This window comes from Ictalurus furcatus, chromosome 17 (assembly GCF_023375685.1).
Source record: "Ictalurus furcatus strain D&B chromosome 17, Billie_1.0, whole genome shotgun sequence".
NCBI lineage: Eukaryota > Metazoa > Chordata > Actinopteri > Siluriformes > Ictaluridae > Ictalurus > Ictalurus furcatus.
Genome location: NC_071271.1, coordinates 6,887,555 through 6,911,904, shown reverse-complemented (window position 1 = coordinate 6,911,904; position 24,350 = coordinate 6,887,555). Strand labels below are relative to the sequence as shown.

At 39.9% G+C, this 24,350-nt stretch overlaps 1 protein-coding gene across 3 annotated transcripts; it reads left to right on the top strand.

Moving 5' to 3' along the window:
* Positions 1-1,563: 1,563 nt before the first annotated feature.
* Positions 1,564-23,657, top strand: cul5a (cullin 5a). Of its 3 annotated transcripts, XM_053646599.1 has the most exons (21): positions 1,564-1,612; positions 1,740-1,942; positions 6,318-6,455; positions 10,300-10,409; positions 10,529-10,628; positions 12,393-12,569; positions 12,679-12,820; positions 13,681-13,826; positions 15,556-15,636; positions 15,729-15,822; positions 15,914-16,044; positions 16,719-16,826; positions 17,977-18,041; positions 19,354-19,486; positions 19,575-19,706; positions 19,846-19,969; positions 20,062-20,237; positions 20,368-20,529; positions 22,206-22,324; positions 22,493-22,616; positions 23,158-23,657. In XM_053646599.1, the coding sequence occupies exons 3-21, from the start codon at positions 6,432-6,434 to the stop codon at positions 23,350-23,352; spliced, it is 2,343 nt and encodes a 780-aa protein (XP_053502574.1). In that variant the 5' UTR covers positions 1,564-1,612; positions 1,740-1,942; positions 6,318-6,431; the 3' UTR covers positions 23,353-23,657. The 3 variants fall into 3 exon arrangements, with proteins under 3 accessions (XP_053502574.1, XP_053502575.1, XP_053502573.1); XM_053646598.1 differs by lacking the exons at positions 1,564-1,612; positions 1,740-1,942 and adding an exon at positions 3,848-3,951; XM_053646600.1 differs by lacking the exons at positions 1,564-1,612; positions 6,318-6,455 and having other exon boundaries at positions 1,681-1,942.
* The last annotated feature ends 693 nt before the right edge of the window (positions 23,658-24,350 follow it).

Here is a 24,350-nt window from a genome sequence, read left to right as displayed (position 1 = left end):
GTAAGGACGTCCGTCAAATATGAATGCAAACCGAAACTGTCTTTATCAAGAGATATACTGAAAAAACGCATTAGCTACGACTGAAAACCATTCGCTATTTACTGGAACCTGGCTTAATGAAGTGTAAGAATTTGGCACATCTGGAGCTCTCTGTTTGACTGCTGCATTAACCGTTTGCAAATCTTGTACAAATCTCCATTCATCACGTTGTAGGTTTTTTTGTGTTTTTTTTTTTTTTGCTTCTCACACTGGAAATATTGGAATGCGCACTGACGAATCAGGACAGGGGACAATGACCCCTGCTTTTAGTAGTGAATTAAATACTGGCCTAATTCCCTCAATAGCTTCTGATTTAAGAGGGTGTTGAGATTGTCTGGGCCTAAAGTCAGATTTGGGCGTGATCACAACTGGTGGTGCACTTCTAATCAGGCCTACGTCACGTTTCCCTTGGGCCCACCGCCCGAGAGGCACCTTCTTCAATTGTGGGTGTCGGGCTTGTCCCAAGGTTCAGAAACATTCCTTTGTCATGACAAATAACATTCCGGTTAACCTTGCACATTTCCTTAAAGAATTTTTATAAACTCCCAGCGACAGGCTGTACCACATGTTGGAGGTGGGTTTCTGTTCCCAATCTGTAATTTTCCCACTCTCACATAATCTGACCCACAGTCCCACGTCTTTCTACTGTTTGTTCTTTATTTTGGCTTATGAGACGTGGGGCGCTGATACTGGGACAAAAAATACATGCAACTGCGTGTCACTCAATTTGACTGAGCATGCACAAAATTTGTCACACCAGTATAGGTACAGCTTTTCACTTTATGGGATATCCATAAACCATTCTTTCTCAAAATTAAAGTCTCTTCCTTCATGCACTTGCACTGTGCAATGAAAGGCAGAGGACAGCATAAAATCAACATAGTTGTCCTTCATCTTATCATGTACCAACGTCAACAACTGAGCAAAGGCTCTAGGCTCGTTATGCATGGACCACTGATAAACACAGAGCTCTGTTTCTTTAACAAATAAAGTTCCCAAAGATGAGTCATCAGTTGTTGTTGCTCCCTGAGGTGAGGACATCAAATTTAAGTGTAAAACACACATTAAGTCCCTGCCCAGTAGATTTACTGGACATAAAGATGAAATTAGGAATTGTTGGGTTACTCTTTTCCCATTTTCACATTCACAAACCAGCTGTTCAGAGAAACGTTCTAATACTGAATGTCCTGTCACGCCCATGGAGTGCAGTGACCGTGAACTCATTTTCAAGGATTCTTTTAATTTGCAGTGTTTTATTACTGAATACGTTGCTCCTGAATCTACCAAAAATATGACACTTTGTCTGTTAACTACAAGAGTTATACATGGTAACTGTGTAAAAGGAGAGGCATTATACTTTAAAAGGTTAAGGGTCATGACTGCTTCAGACATTTGTGATTTGTCAGTCTGACTAATGTTGGATGTGGGTATGTGCATATATTCCTGTTCTTTGTGAGCTAACTGATAGTTTGGGTGTTTGGCGCGGTGACGTAATGACGTGTGCCGTTAATCTAATTATGTTCTATAACATGTAAAACGGGTACATGAAAGGATTATTCTAAAAGTGACTCATGTAAACACCTTAATCACATTATTATCTTACTCAGAGTAAGGTCAATAATTAGATTACTGCTGTCCATGTAAATATAAAATTCATAAAATTCTCATTCTAATTCTAAATTCTTGATGATTTCTACCAGTCAGTGGTAAGGCTGCATCGGTCTTTCGCTCTGCACAACAAAGGAAAAATCGCCTACGCCAACACGTACTTCAGGGTGAAACTTTTCACGAGCGTCCTCCGGTTTGCTTGTTGTCCAGAAAAGCTGAAAAGACTCTCGCAGCCCAGCCAGAGACACCAAATTGTCGTGGAAATTAGACACAGTCGCTGACTTGTCCTCTGAAGGTAAAAAGGTTTATTACAGAAAGATGGTTAATACAGGATAGAATAATGAGAGCGCTCTGAAGCGCTTGTGCTGAACCACTACTATATATATGAAAAGCAGAGTATGACACACTTCTGTGTACTGATAAGAAGCGGTTTGAGGCAGTTCAAACAGGCTTTGTTTTAGGATCTTGGAAGATGTTTATATGAACCTTGAACAGAAGAACATGTTTGTGTCTCTGTAAGCAGGTAAACATTCTTTGTCTTTAATTTATTTATTAATTTTCATATGAATTTACATGAGATTCATTTACATGTGATTCATTTTCATGAGATTCATATTCATGAGATTCATATTCAAGTGATACATTTTCATGTGATTCATTTTCATGTGAATCATTTTCATGTGATTCATTTTCATGTGATTCATATTCAAGTGATACATTTTCATGTGATTCATTTACGTATGATTCATTTACGTATGATTCATTTACATGTGATTCATTTACTAATTTGCTTCTCTTTAAATCCAGATTTAGACTGTGATATTACAAAGGTCTTTCCAAATTATTACTTGCTACACTGTATGAGATAACCCCAGTATAATTGCCTGAATTCTATAATATAATTTGTTCACCATGTTAGGTTTAAATCCTCTAAAAACAGATTCGCAATTAAATAACATTACATCCTTCAAAGCATTGGCATGTTCTGCTTACTCTCACAATCCTCCAAACACCCACACACCCAAAGTCTCCATAAACAAATGAGACAGCAGTGTATCCTACAGAAACCTAACGTTGTCCACAATGTGAAAACAACTCGGAGAGTAAGATGAACTAACCAACAAAATTACCAAGACTGAAAAACAGTCTGCACACAATAAATATAATGTCCTTACCTTTTAAAGACTTGTAAAAAATAATATAACAGTGTATCACGTAAAGCCGAGGAGATAACACTAACAAAATTAAATAAACAGAAACTCTAACCCGGTCAGAGCATCAAAACAGAGAAGCACATTAATACAGAAGTAAATCTTAAGAGGAGTAAGTCCACAAAATCTAGGTGAAGTAATGCAATGACAATATCTTCAATAAGAATCCGAATTCTGTAGAGCTGGAAGGCCAAGTGCAAAAAATAAAAATAAAAGAAGAGCGAAAAAGACTCTGCTGTGTAGGTGATGCAGTTCACCCCGATATCAAGAGTTTAACATAGTCTCTGCTTCCTCCGCTGAAATAAAGTCCTTCTGAACACCGTTATATGTAATGCGAAGCCGAGCTGGGTGAAGTATTCCATAGCGAGCGCCCTCAATACCACGAAGTTGACGCCGAACCTCGTTAAATGCGGCCCGGTCCCGGGCTGTCTTGGCTGTGTAGTCAGGGAAAACGGAGATGGTCAAATCCCTCACTTTAATCCGCTGGATCTCTCTCGCACGGCGTAAAATGTCAACACAGTCACTGTAATAGTGGAATCTGCACACAATAGCTCGTGGTCGTTTGGGCTTCGGCTGAAGGGTCCGGTGGGACCAGTCCAAAACCGGCTCCTTCTCCAGACCAAACGCTTCTTTTAACAAGGCCGCTACAGCAGCAGTTGTACAGGTGTCAGCGCCCTCTGGAACTCCCACTATCCTAACATTATTGTGCCGTGACCTCGACTCCAAATCCTCACATTTATTCTCTAATTGAGTCACGGTCGCAGTGAGAGACTCGATAGTAGTCTTCATATAAACTATGTCTTTGGTGCAACCGGAGAGAGCGTGCTCCGTTTCCCCAACAGTACCTTTCAGTGTTGATATGGTAGCCTCGGTAGAAACTTTATCACTAGCCAGCTGTGTTTTCACGGCCTGCAGGTCAAGCTGGATAGTAGACAGCGCATCCCCGAGAGTCTCCTGGAGCTTCTGGAGCTGCTTTTTAAAAATATCGGCGATGTCCTTCCTCAGTAAAGCCAGCAGCTCGAGCCTGAGTGCGGTGAAGTCAGGGTCACCGCTCGGCGATGTGGATTCAGGGAGAGAAGGGGACTCACTCACGGTGCGCACACTTGGCCTCAGTCGTGTCTGAATGCTACCCCAGGTTTTCGTGTTCTTTCCAGACATTTTAACATACCACAAAGTTAAAATTGCAAACAAGGAAACAGAGTAGAATAAGTCAAAATATATTGTATGACCGAAAAGCACTAATTAATTACAATTTAAATCGAAATCAGCAGGAGCCTCCAACTTCGCGTCCTACTCCATCGAATTCCGAATTCCGAATTTTTTTTCAGGTAAACATTCTTTACTGATCTCAGTGACATGACATGGCCTTCTTAGGCGTTATCCTCAGATGATCAGAAAAAGAACAAAACTATTACAAAGTGAAAATTAGTAATTTCCCTCACAGATCGCGAGAAAAAGTACATAGCTGATGTGATCACTACTTAATAATGACAACATTCCTTCATTTTGCTTATTTTTCCAGAAAAAAAATATCACAGTTAGCATTCTTGTTTTTAGTCATGCTTTCAATTTCACAGTTTTCACACAAATGCATTTTCACTAGACCTTTAACATGAAATATTAGGATACTTGCATTAGACTACAAAGTGGATCAAGCCCATGTAATTGCACATATTTTAGATTATTAAAAAATCTAAATCATATTGCAGTCTGTGAATTTACTCAAACAACTGACTGCATGCAAGATCAAAAATAAACACTGAACTCTGCATAACAGAAAACCCACTGGACTTGTTAACAACCAATAGGGAAGCAGTTAAGAGAGTTCTGGCCCTCCCATTCTGAGTTCTGACCCTCCCACCTGGAGTTCTGACCTTCCAATTTAGTTTTATGACCCACCCATTTGGAGTTATGAGCCTCCCTTTTACAGTTATGCTCTCCCATTGGAATTATGACCCTCCCATTTGACATTATGACCTCTTATGACCCCATTTTGACATCTGGCTTTTGGCATTATGACCCCACTATGACATCTGGAGTTATGACCTCCTATTTGGAGTTATGCCCTCCCATTTGGAGTTACACCCTTCCCATCTGAAATTGTGCCCTGCCAATTGCAGTTATGACCTTCTATTTGCAATTATGACCTCTTTGAAATTATGACCTCCCATTTAGAGTTATGACCTTCCCATTTGGAATTATGCCCTCCCATTTGGAGTTATGACCTCCTATTTGAAGTTATGACCTTCCCATTTGGAGTTATGCCCTCCCATCTAATGTTTTGGCCTCCCATTTGAAGTTATGCCCTCCCATTTGAAGTTATTACCTCCTATTTGGAGTTATGCCCTCCTATTTGGAGTTATGACCCTTCCATTTGGAGTTATGACCCTCCCATCTGTTGTTATGATCCTCCCATTTGAAGGTACACCCTACCCACTTGGAGGTATTCCAGTTTGCAGTAATATCCTTCTTGGTGCCAGTATTTGGTTGTGTTGTGCTGAACCCTGTCTCCAGCAAGTTTAAAAGAAGCTAGGTTAAAGGTCAGATACAGTGACATCTGGTGGCAGGTGTATGATTTATAAGTGACCCAGCAATTGAGATTCAAAATAAGCAAGTGGCACAGCCAGGTTTAACCCACACTCTATACATGAACTCAGTCCCAGAACCGGAGCTGTGACAGTGCAATTGCTCCACTAATTTCCAAACACCACACTTTAATATCATGACTGTTGCAAAAATTGCTCAATTCGTGTGATTTTACACTTTACTACCCCTGTGAAAATGAAAATACTGGTGCATCTCAAAAAATTAGAATATCATGGAAAAGTTTTTTTCTGTAATTTAATTTTTTTTTTTTTTTTAAATTGAACTTTTTTTGGAACTGTGCCTCTCCACTCTTCCTCCAGACTCTGGGACCTTGATTTCCAAATGAAATGCAAAATTTACTTTCATCTTCCTCATGATTGTGGTTGTGTGTACCGAACCAGACTGAGAGATTAAAGGCTCAGGAAACCGTTGCAGGTGTTTTGAGTTAATTAGCTGATTACAGCTCTTCTCAGGTCGACATTTCTGTATTATAAATTCTTTATTCTAATATTTTGAGATACTGGATTTTTTATTATTATTATTTCCATGAGCTTTAAGTCATAATTATTCAGATTTAAAAAAAAAAAAAAAAGGCTTAAAATATTTCACTTTGTGTAATGAATCTAGAATATATTAAACTTTTTTAATTAAATTACGGGGGAAAAAACAAACTTTTCCACGATATTCAAAGTTTTTTTAGATTCACCTGTATATAACAAATCCACACACAAATGGTAGTTACCTGGACACCTCATGACAGATAGCCCCATGAATAGTGTTCATTGTGTTTTACATATATATGTAAATATATATATATATATATATATATATATGTGTGTGTGTGTGTATGTGTATGTATGTATTTCGAGACAGTCTAGTATTTCCGTTCAGCTGCCATGAAGAAACTACATGTGTCTACCTAAACCCTCTCTATTCTCATGCACTTCAACACTCGCGAGATCAAGAGGGAGAGTAAGTTAAGGAAATATGGCGATGTCTAATTTGTTAAAGGTAAGACCTTACAGCTCGATTGTTTCCTATTGTGCATCAGTAACTGGCGCTCTGCGTGTTTGCTGAAAACTCGAGGAATTATTTCTTCTTGTGTTTTATACGTGAGAGTTTTGCTTGGGTACCTTCCTGCAAAACCACTTTCTGCCAGGTAGTTGACTAAAGACTGATTAGCCGAGCTGTTTTGCTAGTGAACGAACATCAACGACCGTTTCCCCCCGCACCTGTATTCCGACGAATGTGGCATTCCTCGCTACGATTGGTTAGTCATATGTGTCCGGCTCTCTGATTGGTTAATACCTTCTGCGCTCCAGGACGTGAGTTGGAATTACTGGCCAATCCAATCGCCTGAAGGCGACCCCCCCCCTTTCTTTTGGAATACGGGTGGGGAAAATAATGCCGCACAGCTAGCTAGCTAGCTAGCATTCAAGCATAGTATTGGCCCATTTTATCTTAATAGCTAGCAAACAGTGATATTATTCCTTGTATTATTGATTCAGAGCTATATTCTGTCCGTCGTCTTTACTCTTTGCTCTGCAGACGCGCAATTTTTACATAATCGCACATATTAGTTTGGATGTAGTTAATCTGCGGTGGATTAGCAGTTAGATTGATAGTTAGCGAAGTAGCTGCCTGGGATGGTTTCAATAATTTGATGCCGGTTAGCAGCACTAGCAAGTAAATATTCTGATTATGAATGCATTTGAAAGTTTTACATAAATTCTTCCTCGCTTAAACAAAAACGGGGCGACTTAGCAGATATTAGGTTCGTGTTAAACCTTTCATTCACTAACATGAAAGATTTTATCTGCAGCTTAGTTTAGCTTAGCCTAGCCTAGCTAACGCCTCCGCTGCTCTTTACATTTACAGAGCCTTTAAGAAAAAGTTCCTCTGTAACGATGCGGTACAGTTTATTAAAAACTGTTGTTACATAACTGACATGGTGAAGTGTTTTTAAACGAGTTTTGGACCCTCATAAATGAACCAAGTTCCCCTGTCAGCTGTCACCTACTTTACATTGCTATATTTGTCAGAAGATTTTCTGGAAAGTGGCTCAGATGGAGAATACACTGCAGGCATAGAGCTGGTTAAAGGGCTTGATTTGAAGCAAAACTCCACCCTGAAACTCTTTAAATAGGTTTAGATTCAAATATTTGTGATGTGTTTCGTGATGCCGGTGCAGATTTTTTGGTTGGTGTTGTATTTTCTTGTTCTTGGGAGAAGTTAATGGTTGTGTGCAGTGCTGAGGCCACAAGAGGAGAAAGGCTGCCATCCCAGACATACAGCGGTGCTTGAAAATTTGTGAACCCCTTCGAATTTCCTGTAAATATGACCTAAAACATCATCAGATTTTCCACACAAGTCTTAAAAGTGGACAGGGAGCACAAATGAGACAAAAATATTATACCTGGTCGTTTATTTATTGAGGGAAATGATCCAATATCACATATCGGAGAGTGGCAAAAGTATGTGAACGTCTAAGATTAATAGTTAATTTGAAGGTGAAATTAGAGCCAGGTGTTTTCAATCAATGGGATGACAATCAGGTGTAAGTGAGCGCCCTGTTTTATTTAAAGAACAGGGATCTATCAAAATCTGATCTTCACAACGCATGTGTGTGGAAGTGTATCGTGGCATGAACAAAGGAGATTTCTGAGGACCGCCGAAAAATAGTTGTTGATGCTCATCAGGCTGGAGAAGGTTACAAAACCATCTCTAAAGAGTTTGGACTCCACCAATCCACATTCAGACAGATTGTGTACAAATGGAGGAAATGTAAGACCATTGTTACCCTCCGCAGGAGTCGACCAATAAAGATCACTCCAAGAGCAAGACGTGTAATAGTCCATGAGGTCACAAAGGAGCCTGTGTAACTTCTAAGCAACTAAGGATTATGTTTGGAGAAAGGAAAACACTGCATTCCAGCATAAGAGCTTTATCCCATCTGTGAAACACGGTGGTGGTAGTATCATGGTTTGGGTCTGTTTTGCTGCATCTGGACCAGGACGACTCGACATCATTGACGGCACAATGAATTCTGAATTATACCAGAGAATTATAAAGTAAAATGTCAGGACACCTGTCCATGAACTGAATCTCAAGAGAAAGTGGGTCATGCAACAAGACCGTGAGCCTAAACACACAAGTCGTTCTACCAAAGAATGTTTAAAGAAGAATAAAGTTAATGTTTTGGAATGCTCAAGTCAACATCCAGAAATGTTGTGGAAGGACCTGAAGCAAGCAGTTCATGTGAGGAAACACACCAACATCCCAGAGCTGAAGCTGTTCTGTACTGAGGAACGGGATAAAATTCCTCCAAGCCGATGTGCAGGACTGATCAACAGTTACCGGAAATGTTTAGTTACAGTTATTGCTGCACAAGGGGGTCACACCACATACTGAAAGCAAAGGTTCACATACTTTTACCACTCACTGATATGTAATATTGGATCATTTTCCTCTATAAGTAAATGACTGTGTATAATATTTTTGTCTCATTTGTTTAATAATTTAAAATCTGATGTTTTAGGTCACATTTATGCAGAAATACAGAAACTACACAAACTTTCAAGCATCACCGTATGTACAGAAGCCCTAAGAGGCCATGCATGATCTTTTTTTTTTTTCTTTCTTATTGTTTTTTTTGTTTTGTTGTGATAACGACTTCATTTTCTCATAATCGCCGCATAACAAAAAGCTGTTTTCTCACAACGTAATTTTATCATGAGAAAATCTCGCACCTTTGTGATTGGGACTAGTGTCACATTCATGTTTTTGTCTTTGCAGTTGCCATCATGAATTTAATCATTACCCTCTGCTGAGATGGACTTTATCTCCGCGTTAAGAGAGAGGGGTCCTTCTCACATGTCGGACACGGATGTGGAAGTTGTCAATCTCTGACAAACGTAGAGCTATTTCAGCTTGAGTGATAATAATTGAGTAATAATGCATGGCCTCTTCGTACTTCTGAACATAATGGTAACGGTCAGGTTTTGCTCCTATCTTACATGGAAGTTATGGAGACAACAAATCCTGGGCTTAAAGTTAAAGAATTCAGTGTAGCTGTACAACGCTGTTTTGCGACGAGTTACAGCATAGCCTCCGATGACTGTTTATAAGATGCACGTATACAATGGCATTGAGTGCGGTATATTAGCATGAAAGTTGAAGCTTTGGTAGCTGATCAGTTTGAGCAGAGTGTCTAGATGAAGAGGTGAGAGAGCTGGACAGACTAAAGGACTAAAGCTCTGCTGCATCACTCTTTCGGTAGAAGAGAAGCAAGAGCTAGATGGCACAATCACTGGGATGTGAAACAACACGTCATGAAAGAAGTTTATTTAGGGAAAAAAAAATAAAGTCCATTCAGAATTTATTTATAAAATAAATCTGTCATGCAAGATCACATGTTCATTTTAAAGATTAATACACAAGCCCTTCAGATGTTTTTATTTTTTTCCTTTAAGGATTCAGACCACTAGCGGCTATCTGCCAGTTCTGGGATTCGTTCCAAATTTCCGTGCATCAGAAAATGACAAACCTGACCTGATTCTGATCCGATCCCAACGCTTACGATTTCATCTGACACGTGAACACAAACTGTCTCAAAGCACCCTGCCATCGCTCCTCTGATATTTATTTTTTTAACAGAAGTTTGAGTGACGTCTTGTTGACTGTGCGAATGTCCGTGTGAGAATGTCAGTGATGTGCAAGTGTCCGCTCTCCAGAAAGATTAACTGTAGCGTTATTCAATAGAGCGCTACAAAAATGAGGCCCGGCAAACGTTAGTTTAAAAAATAAATAAATAAATACTGTGGTGTTTTAATGAAGCCATTTTGATCTTTCTCAGAACAAAGGGTCCCTCCAGTTTGAGGACAAGTGGGATCTGATGCGTCCAATTGTCCTGAAGTTACTTCGCCAGGAGTCTGTAACGAAGCAGCAGTGGTTCGATCTGTTCTCGTAAGATTCTTTCATTGAATTTGATGCTGATTATCAGACTTGGTCTAATCTTACTCTTTAAATTTGCCTGAAATGTCCATCTTAATGCTGTCTTTTTCTGCTTTTTTTTTCTGCCATAGAGACGTTCATGCAGTCTGTCTATGGGATGACAAAGGCCCAGCAAAGATTCACCAGGCTCTTAAGGAGGACATTTTAGATTTTATAAAGCAAGCCCAGGCGGTAAGGAAGATCATGTTTTTGTTGTTGTTTGGTTGTTTTTGTTTATATGGGGGGGGACACTTCAGGCCAGAGTCGTACGTGGTTTCAAATCAGATTTCAGATTCAAGCTAGACCAAGCTGTGTTCACATTACCAGGCTGAAGTGATTCAAATTCAAATCAGATTTCAGATTCAAGCTAGGCCAAGCTGTGTTCACATTACCAGGCTGAAGTGATTCAAATTAAAATCAGACCCGCACCACTTCCGTACGAGGGCCTATATTGGAGGCAGATCCAATAAGGAGCCGTGTGAGAGAAATTCCCAGCGTCACTGCATATTTGCTGTCATCATCATGGCAAACATGGAGGACAGCACCTGTGGGGACTGCATTCAGTGGAAGGATGGGGGGAAATTGACAATTTACTTGTGGTGGTTATTGGCTATTTAGAGAGTTGCGTTCGAAACAGTTGCCCAAGAACTGTGGCTACAATGATAAAGAAATATTCTCCCGTATAAATGCTCAGTGACTCCCTCAGCACTGTGATCCCACTGCTCCTGACTCCTCATCACTCAGTGTCAGCAGTAGCTGCAAAAAGCTAGCCATCTGGTCTTTTTCTTCACCTTCTCGACCTGATAGTGTACAGCCGGCTGAGAAAACAAACTGAGAAAATTGTGCTGCAGGCTTGGGCTATGAGCACATTTGATTTGTTTCTTCTACTGTCATGGATCGTCTCACAAATACAGTTTGATGCGTGTGAATTATGGAGCACAGATATCCAAAGATTTCAGAGGAGAGGAGCATTCACATTAAAGTCACAGTTCCAAATGTAACTTACTGCCAAGATGAGCACAAATCGAAATTGTAAATTGTGCAGTAAAGCTTGTAATGTGAACGCAGCTTCAGTCTGAGCATCTGTGGGGTTTTGTGTTTTTTTGGTCAATTATTACACTGCGCTTCCTGACATGAGAAATTCATGTCATGAACACTGACTGTCTCCCAAACCAGTTACTGCTGTGCTAAAAATTAGTACATCAGTCATGTTGCTGTTTATTTGACTATTTGTGACGCGGTGTACGGGCTAGAACGTATGCAAGCAAAAACAAGCGTGAACCTAGCCAAACTGTAGAATCTGCGATGTCGGCGAACCCAGCGGCAGACTGGTTATATGCCACGTTCAGCATTTTTGTCCTTGCTGTTTGGGTGGAAATTGACTAAAAAAAATAATTGACTGGGGAAAAGTGTTCATGGCATGCTAACTAACTTTTAAACACAAGCTCGATGTAGAAGAGATTAGATTAACATGGCATCCTGCAGTAATTCCATCATTTGAAGGTGCTACTCAGTCCCATGTCAGTGTTGTTTTGTTTTCCTCCTCTGGAAAAAATACAGATCAAATTACCTCCGTTTTTTTGTTTGTTTGTTTTTTAACTATGAGCTCTGATGATATTAGTCCAGTCGGAATAGACATCCCTGTCATTACTAATCACTAAAGCATATAAAACAACAAATGGCACACACATCTGGATTTGTAGGAAAGACATCCCGGTAGAAATTCGCTCATCCTGTGTTAATTTGATTGCCGTCCATTCTCGAGAGTTTTTTTTTATCATGGAAGAGAGAAGTACACATTAATACAAATATCACACATGCAGTATCTGGATAGGGCTGTTTTTTTTTTTGTTTTTTTTTATCTTCAAAACCTCATTTTTATCTTCAAAGATAATTTCCCCCACCAGTTTGAATGATCCTCTAATCCTGATTTTTTTCCACTGCCATGCTCTTCAGAGGGTGCTCAGTCACCAAGATGACACGGCCCTCCTCAAGGCTTACATCGTGGAGTGGAGGAAGTTCTTCACTCAGTGTGATATACTACCTAAGCCATTTTGCCAGCTTGAGATCACTCTGATGGGGAAGCAAGGCAGCAACAAGAAGTCGAACGTCGAGGACAGCATCGTGCGGAAGGTGAGCAGGGAGAGAGCAGGAGAACGCGAGCGGTCAGCTCGGCGTTTAAGCAGTAAACGTGTGCGATGTGTGACGCGAAGTTTGTTTTCACTCCTGTATCCATTCCTAGCTGATGTTGGACACTTGGAACGAATCCATTTTTTCCAACATCAAGAACAGACTGCAGGATAGTGCAATGAAGCTGGTCCATGCCGAAAGACTCGGAGAGGCTTTCGACTCTCAGCTGGTCATCGGAGTGCGCGAGTCTTATGGTAAGGACAAAAGCATTTGGAAACTCTGCATTCGTTTTTACTGCACAGTATTTAATACTGGAGGTGTTGTATCAATTTTGTAGGATTAAGGTCAAGTCTGTGTTTTGCTAGAATATTTATATAACCACGCTTTTTTGGTCTAATGCTGGTATATTTATTATGCAAGGAATAACACACAACAGATCGTGCTGTTATACTAAAAAAAAAGTGCAAGGCTGGGGGGGTGATATGGGGGGTTGATGTTCCATGACGCAAGTCATTGTGCATGTGTTACTATAGAAGCAACCTATTATAACGGGTGCATTAATATTAACCTGTCGGTCATGTTACATATTTACCACGCTGTGGTAGGATATACACCGATCAGCCGTAACGTTAAAACCACTGAGAGGTGAAGTGAATAACATTGATTATCTTGTTACAGTGGCACCTGTCGAGGGGTGGGGTATATTTATTAGGCAGCAAGTGAACAATCAGTTCTCGAAGTTGATGTGTTGGAAGCAGGAAAAATGGGCAAGCGTAAGGATCTGAGCGACTTTGTTGTGGGTACAAATTGTGTTGGCTCGATGACCGGATCAGAGCATCTCCAAAACGCCAGGTCTTGTGGGGTGTTCCCGGTATGTAGTGGTTGGAAGGACAACTGGTGAACCGGTGACAGGGTCATGGGTGCCCAAGGCTAACTGATGTTTATCGGGAGCGAAGGCTAGAGTCTCTGGTCCGATCCCACAGAAGAGCTGCTGTAGTACAAATTGAATGAGAGCGAGAGGGAGAGATGGATAGAGAGAGAGAGAGAGACAGCAAATATGTGAGTATATGTGTTAACTCTACATGAAGATCCCTAATTGTAACCATTTTCACAGTGAACCTGTGTTCCAACCCCGATGATAAGCTGCAGATCTACAGGGATAATTTTGAGAAGGCCTACCTGGACTCCACTGAGAGGTTCTACAGGACACAGGCTCCTTCCTACCTGCAACAAAATGGAGTCCAAAACTACATGAAATATGTAAGAGGTTTACAGTAAAAAAAAAATAATAATAAGGCAGCGGGTTATGATTCTGTGTGGGCGTTTTATTGTAAATTGCGACTCCTTGACAAAAGGTGCACCTGCCTACGCGTGTACACCTGTCCCTTCGATTACGTTGCCATGTCTGATGCACCTTCATGACAACTATGGAGTTCTTTAAATGGTGCAGCCTAAAGATCATTTGGTTTACTGAGGATGGTATCACTTAAAAACACTTAGGCTTTAGACCACAATTCATATGAACAGCTATGCTAGATGTAGTAGAAGATGTAGTTGACCTGACGTGGATGGGAATTGGCCACGACTAAATTAGCGCTAAATAAAAATCACTAAAATTCCACTCATAACTTCGTGTAATAAATGATTCCCTCATAGTTTATTAGCACTTAACTGGCTGGAGTATAGGGGATGAGAATATAGGAGTTAAGAACAGAGTAATACTTTATGCAAAATTAATTACTAGCCCATGTTAGATTAACTGGTAATGTGGTCTGCAGTAGTGTTTAACTAAGCTTATACACCTTTCCAAATACACTATATGGCCAAAAGTATGTGGACACCTGACCATCACACCCATATGTGGTTCTTCACCAAACTGTTGTCACAAAGTTGGAAACATAATTGTATAGAATGTCCTTGGTATGGTGTAGCATTAAGATTTCCATTCATTGGAACTAAGAGGTTCAGACCTGTTGCAGCATGACATTGTCCCTATGCACAAAGCGAGCTCCACGAAGACCGGTTGGAGTGGAAGAACTCGAGTGGCCTTCACAGAGCCCTGACCTCATCCCCACTGAACACCTTTGGGATGAACTGGAACGCCGACTGCACCCCAGGAGTCCTCACTCGACATAAGTGCCTGACCTCACTAATGCTCTCGTGGCTAAATGATCACAAATCCCCACAACCATGCTCCAAAATCTAGTGGTGAAAGTGGAGGTTATTATAACAGCAAAGTGGGCTAAATATGCAATGGGATGTTCAGCAAGCACATATGGGTGTGATGGTCAGGTGTCTTCAAACATTTTGCCGTATAGTGCATGTCTTTGGTGAAGAAAATAGATATAAAAGACTGATCCTTATTCTAAACTTTTATGTGTATACACTACCGGTCAAAAGTTTGGAGACACTTGAAACTGAAATGTTTCTCATGATCTTAAAAACCTTTTTGATTTTATCCGAACATTTTATTTACAAATAAATATTTTTTAAACGGACGACTCGGAGAGAAATATTCCAGAAAGCAGCCAATAAGTGTCCAGCGTAGGTGTGAACTCCTTTAATACTGTTTAAAAAGCATCTCAGGGAAATTCCTCAAGAAATCGGTTGAAAAAATGCCAAGAATACATTTCTGGAAATTCTAGCCAAAAAGGGTGTCTACTTTGAAGATGCTAAAATATTAAATTATTGATTTATTTTGGCTTTTTTATCACAACATAATTCCCATAGCTCCATTTGTGTTACTCCAGAGTTTTGATGACTATTTATTATTATTCAACAGTGTGGGAAAAATAAAGAAAGAGTGTGTCTAAACTTTTGACTGGGGGTGTGTGTGTGTGTGTGTGTGTGTGTGTGTGTATGTATATATAATATTATAGGCTATCCATTTTACTAGTAATGGAAATCATTAAAAAGTTCTATTGCATACCTGTGATTATATAACCTTTTTGCTTTTTTAAATGTTTGGTGCCATGTTTGTCACTTGCAGGCAGACGCTAAATTAAGGGAGGAGGAAAAACGTGCACTACGCTATTTAGAGACACGACGTGAATGTAACTCTGTTCAAGCAGTGAGTATTTAGAACTATGTCCTCTATTATATCTGTGAACCATAACCAGTGAAATTTCGAATTACTGATTTGAGAAATAACCTTTCTTTTAGCTTATGGAATGTTGTGTAAATGCACTGGTGACGTCATTCAAAGAAACAATCTTGGCAGAATGTCCAGGCATGATTAAACGCAATGAGACTGACAGTGAGTATTGGAGCAGCTGGTTTAATATTTCCTTTTGAGGATTAGTCGTCTTGTTGCTATAAATGTTACACAATGCCACGTACAATTACAGAGCTTCACCTGATGTTCTCACTGATGGATAAAGTACCCAGTGGAATTGAACCCATGCTTAAGGATCTGGAGGAACACATCATCAGTGCTGGCCTGGCCGACATGGTTGCTGCTGCTGAGACGATCACGACGGTGAGTGGAGGGGGGGAAACATCCAAACACTGGGTGTTTTTACTTTTTGGATAGATTTGCGTTCTTCCGCTGAAGAGAAATGAAAAATAATTATTCTCCAGAGCACTTCTATTGTTCGTGATTTCTATGGGGTTTCTTTCTCAGAGTACTTTTGTTTGTGAAAGTACCGAAAGAAATTCTCATTGAAGAATGCTCTTAAATTTCTTCAACAATATGACAACAGGAAGAAACATTCACACGGTGCTAAAGCCGAAACACTTTCCTCTGGATTTTGGAACATGACTGTGGGGATTTGTGCTCATTAAACCACTAGAGCATTAGTGAGGTCAGGTACTGATTTCAGGCAGGAAGGTTTGGGGCTCAGTCGGTGTTCCAGTTCATCCCAAAGGTGCTCAGTGGGGTTGATGTCAGGGCTCGAGTTCTTGGCAAACCGTGTCTTCATGGATCTCGCTTTGTGCACAGGGGCGTTGTCATGCTGGAACAGGTCTGGGCCCCTTAGTTCCTGTGAAGGGAAATTGTAATACTACAGCTTTCAAAGGCATCCTCTATAATTGTGTGCTTCCAGCTTTGTGACAGCAGTTTGGGGAAGAATGACATATATATGAATTAATACATAAATGAGGGGAAAAAAAATACGTGATAAATAAATACTGATCTAATATTTCTGTGTTCAGGATTCTGAGAAGTATGTGGAGCAGCTTCTCACTCTGTTCAACCGCTTTAGTAAACTTGTGAAGGAGGCGTTCCAGGACGATCCTCGATTCCTCACAGCCAGAGATAAAGTGAGTGCACTGCAGCATATGTGTTAATGCTCTGGCTCTCTTAAACGTTTACTACAGTTTAATGAGAATAATGACTCTATAATCTAAGTACTGCAGCAGACTAGGGCTGGGCGATAGGATGATGTTGGATGAACACTGAGTCAGTGCTAATCCTTGACAGACAATGATCTCGCACATTTTGTAACAGCTTTTGAGAGACAAATAGTACAGAAAAGTTTACATTTTACCTTCTTTTAGTTATACTGCATACTCTGCATGATGAAACTAGATCCATTTTATTACCAAAGACAGCAGACATTGTGAGGGGAAATTAATCCCTCCCAAAGTGATCATGTATGAAAAACAAGACAAATGTAGGATATATTATAAAGGTTTTTATTTATTAGGCATTTAGTTATTACAGAATATAGAATGAAGCATTTCTAAAATTAAACTAAAATTTCGAATTTAACTTGAGTAAAACGCAACAACACAAAAAGAGATCGTTTAGCCTTTATCATTAGCAAAAAGTATTTAAAAAAAGGATCTAGTATGGTCTATGTGAAAAAGATTACCATGAGTACTCTGCTGTCTACTGCTGTCTTACATATGGGGTTGGGATGTAATCAATTCTCCTCTCTCTCTCTCTCTCTCTCTCTCTCTCTCTCTCTCTCTCTCTCTCTCTATATATATATATATATATATATATATATATATATATATATATATATATATATATATATATATATATATATATATATATATATATATAAAAAATATTTATTTTCTAGAGAGAGAGAGATGAGAATTGATTACATCCCAACCCCATATGTAAGACAGCAGTGTTTACAGCAGAGTACTCATGGTAATATATATATATATATATATATATATATATATATATATATATATATATATATATATATATATATATATATATAATATAATTTTATTTATTTATTTATTTATTTATTTATTTTTTACAAAAGGCTATTGTTATAACTATTTTTAGATCTCTCCCAGCCCTGCTGCGGATATTTTTAGATATCTCCCAGCCCTGCTGTTTTATACTAACCCCTATAATAGTGACTGTTTATTAAGTGATGAATGAAATATGCAATACAGACACTACTGGAAGCTGATTACATAACCTACTGTTCATTTTTACTAGGCGTACAAAGCGGTTGTGAATGATGCCACAATATTTAAGTTGGAGCTACCTTTGAAACAGAAGGGGTGAGTGAGCAAAAACAGCTGTGCATTTAGAAAATGCTGAAAAAGTTCAGTGTTTACCTCATCCTGATTTCTTCTGTTTTTGAGTATCTCTCGTACTAAATTGTTTCAGAAATGAAAATAAAATCTAAGATAAAACAAAGGCAACCTGAGTAAACACAGAATACAGTTTTTAAATGTCAGTGTTATTTTATTGAAGCAAAAAAGTTATCCAGTACCAACTGGGTCTGTGTGAAAATGTATTTGCCCCCATAGTTACTAATTCCTCAAATCTATGACACTGCATTCATAATGGGGTTCAGCTGGACTAGATGCAACCAGACCTACTGCAAACCCTGTTCAATCAAATCAACACTTAAAGAGAACTTTTTCAACAGCATGAGGTTGGTTAAAAGGTCTTACTCAGTAACACACTATGGCAAAGTTGAAAGAAATTCAGAAATGATGAGGAAGGAGGTGATTGAAGTACATCAGTCTGGGAAGGGGTACAAAGCTATTTCAAAGGTTCTGGGACTCCAAAGAACCACAGCAAGAGCCATTATCTCCAAATGAAAAAACTCAGCACAGCAGTGAACCTTCCAAGAAGTGTCTGACCTTCCACAATTAATCCAAGAGCACAGCAACTACTCATCCAGGTAGTCACAAAATGACAACATCAAAGGAACTACAGGTTTCTCGTGCATCAATAAAGGTCACTGTTCATGACTCCACTATCAGAAAGACACACAGCCTCCATGGTAGTGTGATGGTGTGGGGATGCTTTGCTGCTTCAGGACCTGGGAAACTTGCAATAATCGAGGGAAACGTGAATTCTGCTCTCTACCAGAAAATCCTAAAGGTCTTCAGTCAGTATCTGGTCAATCCTGTCTGGTCTTCAGTCCGTAAATTGAACCTCAAGCGCAACTGGATTATGCAGCAAGACAATTATCCAAAGCATAGGAGTAAGTCCTAGTCCTAGAAGTAAGTGAAAGACTTCTCTACAGTTATCAGAAGTGTTTGGTTGCAGTTATTGCTGCTAAAAGTGGCACAACCAGATTTTAAGTTTAAGGGGGCAATTAGTTTTTCATATGGATGATGGGTGTTGAATAACATTTTTTGCTTCAATAAAAAAAATAAAAGCTGTATTGTGGTTAATCAGGTTGTCTTTGTATTATGTTGTATTTCATTTGAAGATCTAAAACTTTTTTTAGTATGAGATCTACACAAAAACAGAAGAAATTAAATACTTTTTCACAGCACTGTATCTCTGTACAGCTAACTTGCCTCTTACACAAGTTAAGTTTGTTTAGTAATTCAGCTCTGTATTTATATATAGAGTGGGCCTCAAAACGCAACCCGAGTCCAAGTGTCCAGAGCTGCTAGCCAACTACTGTGACATGCTGCTGAGGAAGACGCCACTCAGTAAGAAGCTCACGTCTGAGGAGATCGAGCTGAAGTTAAAAGAAGTGGTAAAGGCCTATAAAAAGCATGTTGAACTACACAACAAAATCATTCTTTCCCAAGGAAGTCAGACTTAACCCGTGCTTTGTTTTATAGTTGCTGGTGCTAAAATATGTCCAGAATAAGGACGTGTTTATGAGGTACCATAAAGCCCACCTGACCAGGAGGCTGATTCTGGACATCTCCGCTGACAGCGAGATTGAGGAGAACATGGTCGAATGGCTCAGGGTAAAGATCAGGATAGGAAAATGCTGCTCTCTTTATTTAAACCGACCGTAATGGATCAGATAATGGGTGGAATGCTCCTGATTCTCTCAAGTTCCTATGATTAGGTTTTATTTTAAAATGTCTTGCTCTCATTCTGTAGGAAGTTGGTATGCCGGCCGATTATGTCAACAAGCTAGCTAGAATGTTCCAGGACATCAAAGTCTCAGAGGATCTAAACCAGGTCTTCAAGGAGATGCATAAACACAACAAGCTTGCTTTACCAGGTGACTTTAAAGCACAGATTTTTAATCTGTGATCATGTTTAACCCAGACAAGGCTGGTTCTCATATCTCAAATTATGTGTCCTGTGGTGCAGCTGACTCCGTAAATATAAAGATCCTGAATGCTGGAGCATGGTCGCGCAGCTCAGAGAAGGTCTTTGTTTCACTTCCCACTGAGCTGGAGGACCTCATTCCTGAAGTTGAAGACTTTTACAAAAAGAATCACAGTGGCAGAAAGCTGCACTGGCACCACCTCATGTCCAATGGCATTGTGAGTTGGGTTTTATTTATATATATATATATATATATAAAATTTTTCTCTCTGTAGAATTTGTTTTTTGAGGCATCGCTTGCCAATAAGTATCTCCTCTTTATTTATTTATTTATTTATTTTGCCACAGATCACATTTAAGAATGAAGTGGGTCAGTATGACTTGGAGGTCACAACCTTCCAGCTGGCTGTTCTTTTCGCCTGGAACCAAAGACCTAGAGAGAAGATCAGCTTTGAGAACTTGAAGCTTGCCACTGAGCTGCCTGATGCAGAGCTGAGACGCACACTCTGGGTGAGGGGTGAACATGCAAAGTGCAGTGTAGTGTGGAATTTTTCAGTCTCAGGTGGTGTGGTTCATCAGTTACAGTGAAGTTCTTCCACTCCAACTTTGGCAAACCATGTCTTCACGGTGCCCGCTTTATTATATTGTTATGCTACAGTATTCAAAGATATTCTATAAGCTTGGCCATATATGTGTAAATTATACAGTTGCAATCAAAGTTATTCGACCTTCATTGCAAATCAGGTTTGTTGTCAAAATGTACAGACTTTCAGATGTTTCCAATGAACTAATCAAACAAAAGCAATTCAAATAGTTCAACACAATGAATTCTGGTATTTCATTGATTTGTCCATTGCAAACAGCTGAAAGTCTGTACATTTTGACAATAAACCTGATTTGCAATGGGGTTCGAATAATTTTGATTGCAAGTGTACAATGCATTCAAAAAAAACTCCTGAATTTGCATAAAATACTCCATAATAAATAGTTTCTTAGAGTTTTCAATTCATTGTAACATGTACATTCAGTTTGATGGGACATCATTTGGATAGGCACACGTCTGCATGGCAAAGCAGAGTTGCAACCCAAAGGAATTGTCTGTAGCCCTCAAAGACAGGATTGGGGAAGGGAACTGAAAACTTTTTGCGTCTGCAGCTTTGAAGGTCTTGAAGAAACGCTGGCTGCTTCCATCATTCTAAAAGAGAAGAACTGAGCAAATGGTGAAAAGAGCTGTAGTCAGGGAGGTGACCAAGAATTTTAAGGTCACCTGATGGAGCTCCAAAAGTCCTGTGTGGAGATAAATGTAAGAACTGACCAGAGGGGTAGTCATCTGTACAGCACTGCACCAATCAGGCCTTGATAGTCGAGTGGCCAGAGAGAAATGTAAATCAGTAAAAGTCATGTGATTGTTCATTTGGCACCTGATGGGCTCCTGGGCCATGAAAACCAAGACTCTATGGTCTGATGAAATCAAGATTGAACACTTTTTGTCCTGTAAGCTAAGCACTACATTTGAAGGAAACCAGGTTCATCACATGTCCAGTTCCATCTCTATTCTGAAGCACACTGTCCTGATGCGAGGAGGCTTCACAGCAGCAGGGAATGGAAACTTGTCACGATTCAGGGGAGAAATGAGGCATCTCATCTGCTGAATTAGAGCTCAGGACTTCCAGTTCCAACATGACAGTTACTCGAAACACACAACCACAGGAATGGCTCCCATTAACGCTCTTGAGCGGCCCAGCGACCAAACTCGAACCTGATGGAAAATGTCATTTCTGGAGAAACCTGAAAATAGCCGTACACTGACCGTCCACTTCCACCCTGACAGAGCCTGAACGGTTCTTCAGAGAATTGCTGCATAGGTGTATTAACAAAATACCGAGTTAAGAGTCTGAACACTTGCGTAAATGTCATGCCTCAGTTTGGTTCGTGATTTCTCATTATGGAGTGTTTTTGCAGATAATTGGCAAACCATTTTAAGTAATTAATTTTATAGTAAGGCTGTAGGTTAACAAAAATGAGGAAACTGGTTTGAATCGTTTCTGAATGCATGGTGGTTGAGGTAATGTGACAATTGTCATGTTCTAAAGTCATATCTATGTAGCCGGTGGGTTTAAGCACATTGCTGACGTTTGTTCTGTCTTTATCTCTCTCTCTCTCTCTCTCTCTCTCTCTCCCTTTAGTCTCTCGTTGCCTTCCCAAAACTCAAACGGCAGGTGCTTTCATATGAACCTCAAGTGAGCTCTCCCAAAGACTTCACAGATAGTACATTGTTCTTCGTTAACCAGGAATTCTCCTTGATGTGTGTATCTCCTTTTTGATTATTTACCTTTTTTTTTAAATATATAAATATATATATATATATATATATATATATATATATATATATAAATGTTTTACATTGATTTTATCAGAGTAAATGGGTTAAGTAGAGTCCTGGTGCTACAGCGTTCACTGTTTTGCTCATCAGAAAAAACTCCAAGGTGCAGAAGAGGGGGAAGATTAACCTGATTGGCCGCTTACAGTTGACTACGGAGCGAATGAGAGAGGAAGAGAATGAAGGCATTGTTCAACTAAGAATATTAAGAACACAGGTATGTAATCATTTTGATGGGAAAATGTTTCATGGAAGTTCGTGATGTTGTTTCATAAACTGCTGCAAGGATCATCAACTGGCGGAGCACGGTCCAGATGTGGACCTCGTTAAGTATTTCAGTCGATCCAAGAGAACAGATGCAGAGCCGATTAACATCTGGAAAAGATGGTCATAGTTCACCAGTTTTATTAGTATGAACCGATGCAGCTTCTGTAACAGACTATCTGTTGTACTTTATCCAATCACATGCATTAACGTAAATGATTTAGCAGCTCATTGGAACAGAGACTGCCTACAGTTCTAGAGACAATAGACAAAATATAACCACTTTGAAATGTCCAATTGTGTAGGTAGAAACTGACTAAACTCTACCGGTTTAAGCGTTAAATGTACTTTAGACACTGTGTTTGTAAGAAAGGAATGTTATGTAACTGAACCTTTCAGAGATTTCCATTGAATGCGATGGTGTGCTGGGTTTTTTTTTTCCCCACCAAGAGAGATTTGTTTTGTTACAGTTTTTCTCGCTTTTGATGTTGCAGGAGGCCATTATACAAATTATGAAGATGCGAAAGAAGATCACTAATGCCCAGCTGCAGACCGAGCTAGTGGAGATCCTGAAAAACATGTTCCTTCCCCAGAAGAAGATGATCAAGGAGCAGATCGAGTGGCTGATTGAGCACAAGTACATCAAGCGTGATGAGACGGACATTAACACCTTCATCTACATGGCATAGCACTGAGGTTGTTTGTTTTTTTTTTTTGTTGCTGGAAATGCTTATCGTTCCAATCAAGATGAAGACACTGAACATGCAGCGGCTCAGCAGCGAGAGAGGAGTGCTGACGCAATGGAGCAACCAAGCTGGCTGCTGATCTTCTCGTGGAGTGATGGGCTTGTTTTACACGACAGTCACACACCAGAATAGCTTGTTTTCAAGAAAAATCCCTGCCTTACCTTACAGTAAAGAAACCTGAGATGAGGATGGGAGATTTCAAAGGAAAAACAAAACAACAAAAATAAAATGAACTATATTTTTGCCAACAGGTAGTCAGTATGCATGGTGGGTGGTTTGCCTTTTTTTTTTTTTGTGAGTGTCGACATCAACAGCATGCTGTCGGTGGGAATGTTTGTCATCTGAGGACTTGTTTGTGTGTGCTGTGTTTCTGTGTGTGTGTGTGTGTGTGTGTGTCCTTGTCTGGTCCAGGCTGTGTCCACTCTTCTCCTCTCCAGCTCAGCTCTCAGCCTGGTCCAAAAGCTCACACTGCAGCCACATGGGAGCTCCGTCACCAGGGTGGTGGACTGGAGCGTTAGCACTTTACGCATTCTGCCACACATTCAGCATGGCCATGTTCCCGTCATCTGTTCTGTGTTGCTTTGGTTTCTTTTCTTTTCGAGAACGTGTTAAACTTGGATAGTCGATGATGGCGTGTTATACTGTAAGGCAGCCATCTTGAGATCACAGAAGTTCACTTTACATTTTCCCCTTTATTCATTATTATTATTATTGACTTCTTCTCTCTGGCCTACACGACGTCAGATACAGTTGCAGCGTGATACCACGTCCAGTCTGCAGTTCTGCTGTACAGTGTGGGGTTTAGTAGGCGTCTGTTCCGTTATCTGAGTAGTTTTGATACGACTTGCCCCGGAGATACCGTTTACTCCTACTACTCCTACTACTACTTCTACTACATACTACTTCCGTTGACCTTCAAGCCACTTAAGGACACATTGGCT

Coding starts and splice junctions, on each gene's coding strand:
- cul5a (XM_053646599.1), top strand. CDS start 6,432: ATGGCGATGTCTAATTTGTTAAAG. Junction 12,821..13,680: donor CGGAGTGCGCGAGTCTTATG/GTAAGGACAAAA, acceptor CCATTTTCACAG/TGAACCTGTGTTCCAACCCC. Junction 19,970..20,061: donor CAACAAGCTTGCTTTACCAG/GTGACTTTAAAG, acceptor CCTGTGGTGCAG/CTGACTCCGTAAATATAAAG.